General features: G+C 44.8%; 1 protein-coding gene across 3 annotated transcripts in view; it reads right to left on the bottom strand.

Moving 5' to 3' along the window:
- The window catches only part of LOC145343067 (protein prune homolog 2-like), a 131,087-nt gene that overhangs the window by 77,567 nt on the left and 40,731 nt on the right, over positions 1-12,789 (bottom strand). For all 3 annotated transcript variants that reach the window (XM_080188889.1, XM_080188890.1, XM_080188891.1), the window contains one exon: positions 4,844-5,065. In XM_080188889.1, the coding sequence (XP_080045015.1) occupies positions 4,844-5,065 (222 nt within the window). The remainder of the gene's footprint in view (positions 1-4,843; positions 5,066-12,789) is intronic.

Raw genomic sequence — 12,789 nt, 5'->3', positions numbered from 1 at the left:
TTTTTAAAAACTGAAAAATAGGAGCCATGGACTGGCTTCCCAGAATCTTGTAAAGGCATGACAGCAATGAGATCTCTGGATGATACAGCCAGAGTAAGAACGGTGCCCATTAGTCTTGCTCATCTCCGAATCACAGTAATTGTGTCCTCTAAAATTGTTGAGACTCATTCGTGTTAAATTGGCCATCATGAGTTACGTCTTAAAGTTTAGAAGAATGAGGGGAGATCTCATTGAGACATAAGATGATGAATGGGATGGATAGGATAGAGGTGGAGAGGCTCTTCCCGCTCAGAAAGGACAGTAGGACTAGAGGGCACAGCCTCAAGTGGGGGGAGTGCAGTTTAGAACAGAGTTGAGGAGGAACTTCTTCACTCAAAAGGTTGGTGAATCTCTGGAATTCTCTGCCTGTTGAAGTGGTGGAGGCTGCCTCGCTAAATATATTTAAGACGTGGGTAGATAGGTTTTTGATAGGCAAGGGGATTAAGGGTTATGGGGAGAAGGCGGGAAAGTGGAACTGAGCCACGACAGATCAGCCATGATCTTATTGAATGGCGGGGCAGGCTCAAAGGGCTGGATGGCCTACTCCTGCTCCTATTTCTTATGTTATCAGCTGCCTACATTCTCAAAGGCTAAGAGTAATAACTCATGTATCAAGGTTTAAAGATTGGATGCAGAGGATCAAAAGGGAATGCGTGAGCATAATTGCTGGACCTCAGTGCCTGAATCCATTAGCCCTCAATGTCTACACAGGTGTCCAGATGAGTCTGGAGATGGGTGACCATTGAAGTAGCCTCCTAGAACTTTCAGTGACGTAAACTTTAAAAGGGAGTTGACAACTAGTTGGGACGCCACAGGCCACTGACCAGGGTCATTCTAGTGATGAAGTTCAAAGGGCAAGGGAGTGCTACCTGCCAGATAAGGTGTAGGAAGGACTGCTTCCAGGACTGGGAGGGCAAGGGGGCATTGGGAGGGTCTGAAGGTAATCAGCTGGAACACCAACTTCACTGTCACTCTCACCCCTCAGATTTCTGACAAAATTGGGATGCAGCCAGTGGAGTTACTGATTCTGCTTATAAATGCACTGGAGGAGCAGAGACTCCAGCAGCTACAACACACCCAGGGAAAAGCCAGCAGCAGGAGGCCCCAGGACAGACTGAACAGCAGACTCAAAAAAAAGGTGGAGAAAGAAATAGAAGCTTTGCAGAACCCTAATGTCCTTCACAGAGCTGTCGGACAACATGTTCCACAGGAGCCTCTACTCACTAGAGAGGAAGCACAGCATTTATACCACCACCTTTCCAACTTACCTCCACAAAGGAAGAGGGGGGCACTTCCTTCCTGTGACTGTGAAGGACATGGCAGCCCTCAGGTTCTACACCATGCGATTGTTCTAGGTCTCAACATGGGACCTGTTTAGTATCTTGCAGTCAACCACTCAAAAGCACACGCGAGGTCATGGATGCTAATTTAATTTTGGTCGCCTTAATTGGTCCTAACTATTTTCCTTACACTTAGGGTCCAAGGGAAAAGTTGTGTACGGAGGAGGCAAAGATCTATCCCAGTGAGATGAAGGTCAAAGAGAGTGAGACCTTAAGTTTATGAACAACAGATTTCAATAAGGTGAACAAATGCATCGAGACATTTGATTTTGACTCCCCAACTATCTATCCCTAACTTCACCTGTGCCCCTATAACTGCTTTCTCTTGCATACCCCCTCTCAATGTCTCAATATATTTTGCAGGATACACATCAGAAGTGGAGGCGGTTGGTTGCTTTCCAGACCTTGTTGCCCAAGATGTGCTTTGCAGGTGCCTTCTAGCAGCTGGGACCTGGCAAGCCCTGGCCTACTCTTGGATGGCATTGATGTTGCAATGTCACCTTGTTCTATCCACTGTCCTGAGTTACGCCAGTATCCAGAAGAGGAGATTCAGATTAGCTGGTCACCCCCAAGGTCTCCTGGCTGGAAGGCCTCAGGATTTACCCAGCACTTCCTTCTCCCTCCGGGCCCCTGGTTTATTCCATGGGATGGAAGGGCAGCTGGATTGACGTCATCTGGTGCTGCTGGTCCTGGAAGCCTGACATGTCTGTACCGTGACGGCAGATCTCTTAGTCATTGTCTTTAGGGACTGAAGTCATGCATCAGACTTCTCCCATCATGGCTCTGACATCTTGCTCCAAACTTTCCACTGCAGGCACCACCCTTGCAATGTTGGCCTGGGTGCGACACATCACTGGCAACATTTCAGCAGCTGAGGGGGGAATATGCACAGCACCTGGCTGGGGCACTGCAGGTCATGGCATCCATCAGACCTCCAGTCCCTGGGACATTCCCGCCACCTGATGTGCATCAGAAGCTATGTGCTGCTCCCCAGATAGTGACCCAAAAGCGTGTCAGCTAAAATCTCCTGAGATGCTTGACTCTGCAGTGGTGCAGGTGAGATATGTGATGCCCCCTCCACGTTTTCGTTTGGAGATATCCTTCAAGGTGCTGTCGAGAATGGCCAGGGGAGCACCGTTTGTTGATGGCTGAGATTCAGCGGTTGATGTTCTTGCAAGACAAGGGGCATGGTTTTAGTGCAAGGCCTGTTAAAGGGTTTGACAACACAGAACCTCACTCAAAACTGAAGATGCAGAGGGCCCTTACATTTTTACCACAGGTCAACCTCTCTCTCTGCGGTTCCATTCCTGCTCTTTCCCCAAAAACACCGAAGCTCCTTCCTCAGAGTCACAACCCTTAGTTTGGGCATCCACTGCCCAACTCCTTGGCTGGCTTCTCCCACAGGGACACAAAAAAAGAGGATATTGTTCCAGATTTCTGGTGGGTCACAGGGCTTTATCCTGGATAGTGTCACGCTTCTAGAGTGTTGTGGCATTTTCACTCAGCCATGAGTGAACAATATCTCATCACACTCTTGGCTTGTGCCTTATAGTGGACAGGCTTTGGAAAATCAAGTGGCGAGGCACTGACTGCAGATTATCCAACCTTGAACTTGCTCTTGAAGCTGCAATATTGATTTAGCTAGTTAAGGAGGGACCTTGGGGTCCTTGTTCATGAGTTGCAAAAACCCAGCTTGTAGGTGCAACAGGTGGTCAGGAAGGCGAATGGGATGCTGGCCTTCATAGCGAGGGGGATTGAATATAAAAGTAGGGAGGTCTTGCTGCGGCTGTATAGGGCATTGGTGAGGCCGCAGCTGGAGTACTGTGTGCAGTTTTGGTCGCCGCACTTACGCAGGGATATTTTGGCCTTGGAGGGAGTGCAGAGGAGGTTTACTAGGCTGATACCGGAGTTGAGGGGGTTGAACTATGAGGAGAGGCTGAATAAACTAGGCTTGTACTCGTTAAGAGTTTAGAAGAATGAGGGGAGATCTCATTGAGACGTATAAGATGATGAATGGGATGGATAGGATAGAGGTGGAGGCTCTAGGACTAGGGGGCACAGCCTCAAGGGGGGGGGGGGAGCGGTTTAGAACAGAGTTGAGGAGGAACTTCTTCACTCAAAGCGTGGTGAATCTCTGGAATTCTCTGCTCGTTGGAGGTGGTGGAGGCTGCCTCGCTAAATATTTTTAAGACGCGGGTTGATGGGTTTTTGATAAGCGAGGGGATTAAGGGTTATGGGGAGAGGGCAGGAATGTGGAACTGAGCCACAACAGATCAGCCATGATCTTATTGAATGGCAGGGCAGGCTCGAAGGGTTAGATGGCCTACTCCTGCTCATATTTCTTATGTTCTTATTATGTTTCTGGGTCAATGACAGCATGACAATGGTGGTGGTGGTGGGGGTGGAAGGGAGTGGAATTCAGTGATAATGGTACTGAACGTCAAGAAGAAATGATTGGGTTCTTTCCAATTGGCTTTCTGGGATCACAATTCTGGAAGACAACTTTCAGAGATGGATCTGGGGTGAAACAGAACTTCCCCTTACTCAATGGATACAATCTCAACCTTGTCATTTACCAAGTGTTTTCAATCCTTTCCCATCAGACAGTTTTCTGTTATATGCTGAGGATTTACATATATTTTAGAGCTTTTCATAGAATCCCTCCAGTACCATTCGGCCCATCAAGTCTGCACTGACTATCTGACAGTATGTTGCCCAAGCCTTTTCCTCTGGCTTATCCCTGTAACTCCACAGATTAGGAGCATTTCTTTTAAAAATGCATGGCCAATCCACCCAACTTGTACATCTTTGGACTAAGGGAGGAAACCGACACTGACAGGGAGAACACACCAACTCCACACAGGCAATGATCCAAGGCTGGAACTAAATGCAGATTCCTGAGACAATCGTGCCACACAAATGTTTCTATGCCAATAGAAACTAAATAAGTGCTCTGAAATTCAACTGCTCCAGTCATTAAAGAGCACAATTTAACATAAATCCCTAAGTGTCGATGGTACAGGCATACTGGGGTGACCCTTTTTTTGAATCTTCCCTTGGTAAATTCTCTTTGCAATTGGTGTCCTTAATCTGTCCCTTCTGATGCAAATTGTAGGTTACAACATTCAGATCATAGTTTACACAGAGTTGTCCTAAGAGTGCAAGGAGTCAAACAAATATATTGGAGCTCATAATCTTATAGCATATCTGAAAATAGACCCAGCTACCACTACTTTTTTGGGGACAAAGGCAGAAGATTGAAAGCAGAACCAAAAATGGATGAAACAAGTTATGTTAGTATGATTCTCTGGCTGTCATATTGATTTCTGCCATCTTTGTCCTGAAACAACAAAGCAGTTCCATAAAAAGGTGCGATGATAACTAAAAGCTGAAGATGATTAAAATTGAATCAAAAGGAGGATTAGAAACACGTTCAAAGGGAGGTATTTAAATGTTTTATTTACCTTCCCACTCCAGCTCATTACCATGTCCAGAGTATTCAAGAGAATCTGCCTCATCAGGGGTCTCAAGGTCATCTACATTGATGTCAAGATCATCTGGGGTATCAAGGTTATCATCAGATAGGATTGAGCCTTCACTCTGATCGAGTGAAAGGCTGATATCAGGTGCTGTAAGCTTTTTCTTCCCATGGTGGATTCCATTGAGGTCAAGGGAATTAGGTGGTGCTGATTAAAAACAATGGAAATAGAAAAGGATTAAATCACAGTATGCACATACCTTAAATAATCTCAAATCTGCTGCGCTTCTGAAATTTCAATTAATATGTCATTGGAGAGAACAGTATCTAAACATAGTCAACTACTGTGCAACTTCTAATCACAGCCTTTGACAATAATTTATATGCAAATTGATGCACATGTTAAATAACGTAGCAGGGACATTTTTAATTAGATACAAATTAAATTTTCATATTTCAGGGGAGGTTTCTCCCACCATCAGGATTTAAAAAAAAATAATTTTAATGACGACATATGACATGACGCAGCATTGGACTGAAGGAATTATTTGAGCCAAATGAAACAAACTCAGCCGTGAAATCAATCGTGCCATCAACTCATTTGCTTCACATTCCTTGAATCAATATTCTGGCTAAGCTCGTGTTCCTGATGGTAGCATCAGCACTATCATTTAATTGATAGCGCTAACATTAGATTGAAAATAGCTATATTACAGCTCAATAATCATTCAAAAAGCACCATCTCAAGTCTGTGACTAAAAGTGGGTTCTAATCAATCAATCTGAAACGTACATCTTAGATCCCCTGTGTGGAGGATCTATTTCAGCTTATCATCATAGATTTATTGGGATCAACAAATAATAATGGGCTGCTTCATCGCCACAGGAAGGAGAATTTGGCAGGGTCTTTCTAACTTAGAGTAGCTTCAGATGTCAAATGCAGGCTGCATTCTGATTACCAGGTTACTGACCTGTCCTTTATAGTTGCTTCATTTATTATAACTCTTCATAAAGCATTTCATACAAGAAAGTAGTATGTTACAATCAATGCTCTCTCATATGTATCTTTCCATATTTAGACAGCATCCCATCTGGCTGAAACTGCTATGCCTATCTTTTAGAACAGTTTTGTTGTCACCGAGGTGCATGAAATTCAATTGCTATCATACGGACTTTAATCCTCAGCCCTCTCAACCAAAACAAGAACTTTTAAAATCCTGAGTTTTTATGCACATATTGATGACACTGGTATGTGCAAGTAGTCTACTTGAGTACATGCAAGTTCTCTATTCTTCAGGATATAACAACAGCATTTAAGACAGCCAAGTAACGGATTGCTTCTCATCTTGCCTCAGATAAAACTGCTTTTAAAAATATTTGAAAAGGACAAACTTCAAAATGTATGCTGAAACAACATGAGTAAGGGGACTGTTGGGGCAGAAGAAAGGGAGAAAACAAACACTGATTCCAGGCATCTATCATAAATGTTTGCCAAGAGCTCTTTAAACGTTACTCAAGACTTTGTTCTCTGGAGCGTAGAAGGTGAAGGGTAATCTTAGAGGTCTATAAGATAACGAGGGGCACAGATCAACTAGGTAGTTAATATCTTTTCCCAAAAAGTAGGAGTCTAAAACTAGCGGGCGTAGGTTTAAGGTGAGAGGGGAGATGCACACAAAAGGGGCCAGAAGGGCAATTTTTTTTCCCCCCCACACAAGAGGGTGGCGAGTGTCTGGAACAAGCTGCCAGAGGTAGGAGGAGAGGTGGGTACAATTTTGTAATTTAAACATTTAGACAATTACATGGGTAAGATGGATATAGAGGATGTGGGCCAAATGCAGGCAATTGGCATTAGTTTAGGGATTTAAATAGCATCAGGGTGGTAGCAAGGGATGATACTGGAGCCAAGGAGCAGAACGTGGAATCGTTGTGGGTAGAGATTAGGAACAGCAAAGGGAGGAAGACGCTGGTGGGTGTCGTCAATAGGCCTCCGAATAATGATCTGGAGGTGGAGCAGGCTGTTAACGCGCAAATAAGTGCGGCGTGCAGGAATGGGACGGCCGTAGTTATGGGGGATTTCAATCTGCATATTGATTGGTCGACCCATGTTGGACGCGGTGGGCTCGAGGAGTCGTCCTTGGAATGCTGCCGGGATAGTTTCCTGGAACAGTGTGTGTTGGAGCCGACGAGGGAGCGAGCTATCTTGGATCTGGTGCTATGTAATGAGGCGGGTAGAATTAGGGAACTTGCGGTGAAGGATCCTCTTGGGGAGAGTGATCATTGTATGGTGGAGTTTCTGGTGGTGCAGATGGAGGAGGAGAAAGTGGGTTCCCGGACACACGTCCTTTGTTTGAACAGAGGGGAGTACGGTAGGATGAGAGAAGAATTGGCGAATGTGGACTGGGGGAACGTGTTGGAAGATAGGTCTGCTGAGGAGCAGTGGAGGATCTTTAAGGACACCTTTCTTGGTGCTCAGCAGAAATTTATTCCGATGGTCAAAAAGGACCGTAGGAGGACAAGTAATAAGCCGTGGATAACAAAGGAGGTGAAGGAAAGTGTTAAATTAAAAGCGGAGGCGTTTAGAGTAGCTAAGAGTAGTGGGCGAGAAGAGGATTGGGAGAGGTTTAAATGTCAAAGATTGACAAAGAAGTTGATAAAGATGGGTAGGATAAACTATGAAGCTGGGCTAGCGCTTAATATAAAAAAGGATAGCAAGAGTTTTTATAAATATATAAAAAGGAAGAGGCTGGCTAGGGTGAACGTTGGTCCCTTAGAGGATGAGAAGGGGGACTTTGTGGTAGGGGAATGGGAAAACGGCTGAGGTCTTGAATAACTTTTTTGTTTCGGTCTTCACGGAGGAGGACGTGAATAATTTACTGGATGTTAGAGATGGAAAGGTGGTAGGACTGGAGGATCTCGATGACATTACTGTTACTAGAGAGTTGGTGCTCGACAGACTGGAGGGACTGATTGTGCACAAGTCCCCAGGACCGGATGGAATGCATCCGAGGGTTGTGAAAGAAATGGCGGAGGTGATAGTGGATGCCTTGGTGGTTATTTTCCAGACGTCGCTGGATTCCGGGGAAGTGCCGGAAGATTGGAAAACGGCTAATGTTATGCCGTTGTTTAAGAAGGGTGCCAGGCAAAAGGCGGGGAATTATAGGCCTGTTAGTTTAACGTCTGTTGTAGGTAAAATGTTAGAATCCGTCATCAAGGAGGAAATAGCGAGGCATCTTGAGGGGAACTGCTTGATAGAGCAGACGCAGCACGGTTTCGTTAAAGGGAAGTTGTGTCTGACAAATTTACTGGAGTTCTATGAGGATGTGTCTAGGGCGGTGGATAGAGGAGAGCCGGTGGATGTGGTCTTTCTGGATTTTCAGAAGGCGTTTGACAAGGTACCTCACAAGAGGTTATTGCAGAAGGTCAGGGGGCATGGAGTTGGGGGTAGGGTGTTAGCGTGGATAGAGGACTGGTTGTCAAATAGGAGGCAGAGAGTGGGGGTCAATGGGTGCTATTCGGATTGGCAGATGGTGACTAGTGGAGTGCCCCAGGGGTCGGTGCTGGGGCCTCAGCTATTTACCATTTATATAGATGATCTGGAGGAGGGAACCGAGTATAGGGTGTCGAAATTTGCTGATGACACCAAAATTGGTGGAAAGGCAAATTGTGCAGAGGGTGGGGAGAGTCTACAGAAGGATCTAGATAGACTGGGCGAATGGGCCAGGAAATGGCAGATGGAATTTAATGTTGGCAAGTGCGAGGTGGTCCACTTTGGTAGGAATAATGGTAGGAAGGATCATTACTTACACGGAGAAAAACTGCAGCAGGCGACAGTGCAGAGGGACCTCGGGGTCCTTGTGCATGAGTCGCAAAAACCCAGCTTGCAGGTGGTCAGGAAGGCAAATGGGATGCTGGCCTTCATCGCGAGGGGGATTGAATATAAAAGTAGGGAGGTCTTGCTGCGGCTGTATAGGGCATTGGTGAGGCCGCAGCTGGAGTACTGTGTGCAGTTTTGGGCGCTGTACTTACGCAAGGATATTTTGGCCTTGGAGGGAGTGCAGAGGAGGTTTACTAGGCCGATGCCGGAGTTGAGGGGGTTGAGCTATGAGAAGAGGCTGAATAAACTAGGCTTGTACTCGTTAGAGTTTAGAAGAATGAGGGGAGATCTCATTGAGACGTATAAGATGATGAATGGGATGGATAGGATAGAGGTGGAGAGACTCTTCCCGCTCAAAAAAGACAGTAGGACTAGAGGGCACAGCCTCAAGATAAAGGGGGGGTGGTTTAGAACAGAGTTGAGGAGGAACTTCTTCACTCAAAGGGTGGTGAATCTCTGGAATTCTCTGCCCGTTGAAGTGGTGGAGGTTACCTCGCTAAATATTTTTAAGAAGCGGGTTGATGGGTTCTTGATAAGAGAGGGGATTAAGGGTTATGGGGAGAGGGCGGGAAAGTGGAACTGAGCCACGACAGATCAGCCATGATCTTATTGAATGGCGGGGCAGGCTCGAAGGGCTAGTTGGCCTACTCCTGCTCCTATTTCTTACGTTCTTATGTTTTAAAAACAAGTTGGACTGTAGCACCTATTTTCATGCTGTAAACTTCTATGACTCTAAGACTGTTGCAGGACATGAGTACCACCAATCCCCCCGCCACCTTCCCTGACCCCCAATAAAATACACCAGATAACAGTAAACCAAGCCCCATCAAAACACAAGTCATTCATTGCAGTGCCAGGTCAAAAGATTTTGTTTCCTGCAAGGCTATCAAATCCCAGCAACCCTATTAAAAGGACTTTCAACCCAGTTCTGTCAAAGTCTAGGACCATTCTCTAGTGCAACCAAAGTACAGGGCTGCCTCATAAACCATATCCCCCTTACATGGTGCCACTGAATATCAGGTACTTATGTGAGCTAAACTAGCCCCTGTATATTTTGCTGGCTTTTCCTTAGCATGGTGGCAAGCACTGCTGCCTCGCAGCGCCAGGATTCGATTCCTGGCTTGGGTCAGTGTGCGTGGAGATTGCACGTTCTTCGTGGGTTTCCTCCAGATGCACCTATTTCCTTCAGAGTCTGAAAGACGTGTTTAGGCACATTTGACCTGAACAGGCGCCAGAGCATAGGTGACGAGAGGAATTCAACAGTAACTTCACTGCATTATAAAATGCAAGCTTTACTTGTGACTAATAAACAAACTTTAAACTCTAGCCCGAACTGGGTCCATTGCCTACTATAGGATTTTAGGGTTTAGCCTTCTCTGGCTAGACAGCATGTTGTTTATTCCTATCATTTTTTCCAATCTCCATGGGCTGCTCTGGACAAAAGACTGCACTTCCAGCTAAACCACTGCCCAATAGGTCAATCCCCTGCATTGATAAGCTTGGAATGACCTTGATCATTACTTCACTGGTGACCAACTCTGCAGGTAAATTTTAACTAAAGGGAATGTGGTATTTGTTCTGTTTTCAGATGGCATCACTACCACAAGTTTAAGAGTGTGTCCTGAGAAAAGTTCTCTTTTCCTAGGGATAATGAATTATTTTGTGACCCTTTGTGCGAAAAAAATCTCTAGTTTTCCTGTGACGAGCTCAGTACTCATGGCTGTAGATTCTGGGCTGAGTGTAGTGCTCCTGTTGGTTTCTTGGCATGTCAATAATTTTCTTTAATGAGCCCAAATTTCCCATGCTAAAAAGAAAAACACAACATGGAAGGTTTACTATCCAGATTCTTTATTTTAAAAATAAGAGACTGATCTGCTATTCCTTCTACACTCCTTTTCTCTGGAGCTTGTTTCTATTTCATCGACCTTAACCATCACTCTCCTGGGCTTTACCCGAGGAAGGAGCCGTGCTCCGAAAGCTTGTGATTCCAAATAAACCTGTTGGACTTTAACCTGTGTTAAGGGACTTCTTACTGTTCCCACCCCAGTCCAACACCAGCATCTCCACATCATGGCCTCTTAGGATTATAAGAGTTGCCAATCCCACGTTCACGTGGAGCGAGAACGTTATGAATCAATTCATGGTCACTGGCTAAGACAGTCATTTCTCTGGCTTTTGAGGCTCTTCGTTCCTGCACGCGAGTTTTACAGTTGTAAAGCATCCATTTTTCTGAACTTTTCTAACAGGATTACTTCCCTTAATCCTTAGCATGTGTAGTCAATTTTACGTGCTTGCATCCACCGATCAATTGTAACCCATTTACTACTTCTAAACTTGAACCTTTTTTCAAGTGCTTTTGTGTGACTATTCCTAAATCTCTGATGGAATGCTTCTGGCACCAATCAATAATATACACAAATGGTCTGAAGACAGTCTGCATTAAACCTTGTAAGCTTTCCCCATCAGCTAAATTTGCATTAGAAGATTCCAACCTCAATAGCCATTTTAACCGATCTGCTGGCTTCTCAAAGGCTGTGAAAATAGTTTCCACATCATCTAACATGGGGACTAATTGGGAATACTTTAAGAAACCAAAGCTGGTCTCTGAGCCAGGTATATTTGAATTAGGAGTCAGAGTCATAGAACTTTACAGCATGGAAACAGACCCTTTGGTGTAACTTGTCCATGTTGCCCTTTTTATAAAAAAAACCCCTAAGCTAATCGCAATTGCCCGCATTTGGCCCATATCCCACTATACCCACATAACTATCTATAGAGATAGTTACCAGCAGCTTCCTCACTTGGTAAAGACAATTTTCCCCTAGCTATTTCAATCTGCCTTGTTTCATTGTCCCTTTGTGCTTGTAATTTATTCGCCAGCTTTGAGTTGGAAGACATGCTTCCCATTCTTTTCTGGGATTCGTTCTCAGAGTTCTATCTCTAGCCTCCCCGCTTCAAGGTGAATTAGGGCTAACCTGGTCTGTTTCAGGTTCTATATCATCTGCTTGTTCCAAATTTGGCTTGAGGCCAAGGTGTTCATCCAGTGTTTCCCGTACCTCCGGGCTCTTGCCCATTTTCTCAGTAAGCTGTACCTGAACAGCTATTGCTTTAGGCTGTTCTATTGTTAGAGTTGCTAGCTTTTGCCAAGCCCTCCAGTTCCACGTATGATTTTGCATCAAAAGCTGTCTACTGTCTATATATGAATGCTAACTGTTTCTTTAATTTAACATTTGTAGAAGTGCACTATCTGCTTTGGATGTGTCCTTCTTGGATGCATGGTGTGTGACTTATGTAGCATCGAGGGGGGGGCAGGCTGGGGGAGAGAATTAGAAATACACATCTACCATTGCAAAAAAACAATGATTATGGATGACAGGGAAGAGAATTGAGGGTTTCACCTAATCAAGGGAGGAGAGATTGTGGCAGAGTTGGGTGCTGCATCCAAAATTTAAACCAAATGACCTAAAAATGTGGAAAAACAAAGTGCTGGAAAATCTCAAGCAGGTCTGACATTTTCTGTTCATGTTTCAGATTCCAGCAACAGCAATATTTTGCCTTCAACTTAAAACAGAAATGGAACGAGCATATTTGCTCAACATTATACTTAAGAAATTACTAATGGTTTACAACAAGCATTGAAGTTTCCTAGGGAGAACAAACCTGCCACCTGCTTCATTCAGCACTAGCCAGGTTAGCAGAGGGGTACTAAAACAAGCACAGGCCCCTTACTTTTGCAAATGAGAAGCCCAAAACCTGTTTTCAGCTGCCTATTATGTTTGTGGTCTGATATAGAGACTAATAAAGACCATGAAGTCAGTAGAAGTAAAACAACTGGAACTGTGTAATGACATTTCTGTATCCTAGCACAGTCGGTACAAAACTGGTTAGGCAAGCTGAATACCAGGTCACCCGATCTGTTCTCTCAATAAATATCCTCCTCTCTTACTTCAAAACCCTCCATAAAACATTTTTTAGATAACTTGATTCAGCTATATACAAAAGCAACATAACACCATTGGGCCATTGCATCGCACACCCCCCCCCCCCCCCACCCCTTTT

The sequence above is a fragment of the Carcharhinus amblyrhynchos genome, chromosome 5 (assembly GCF_965287045.1).
Source record: "Carcharhinus amblyrhynchos chromosome 5, sCarAmb.v2.hapA, whole genome shotgun sequence".
In the NCBI taxonomy this organism is placed as follows: Eukaryota; Metazoa; Chordata; class Chondrichthyes; order Carcharhiniformes; family Carcharhinidae; genus Carcharhinus; species Carcharhinus amblyrhynchos.
The sequence above is the reverse complement of the archived record's forward strand: the minus strand, read 5'-3'. Positions and strand labels throughout refer to the sequence as shown.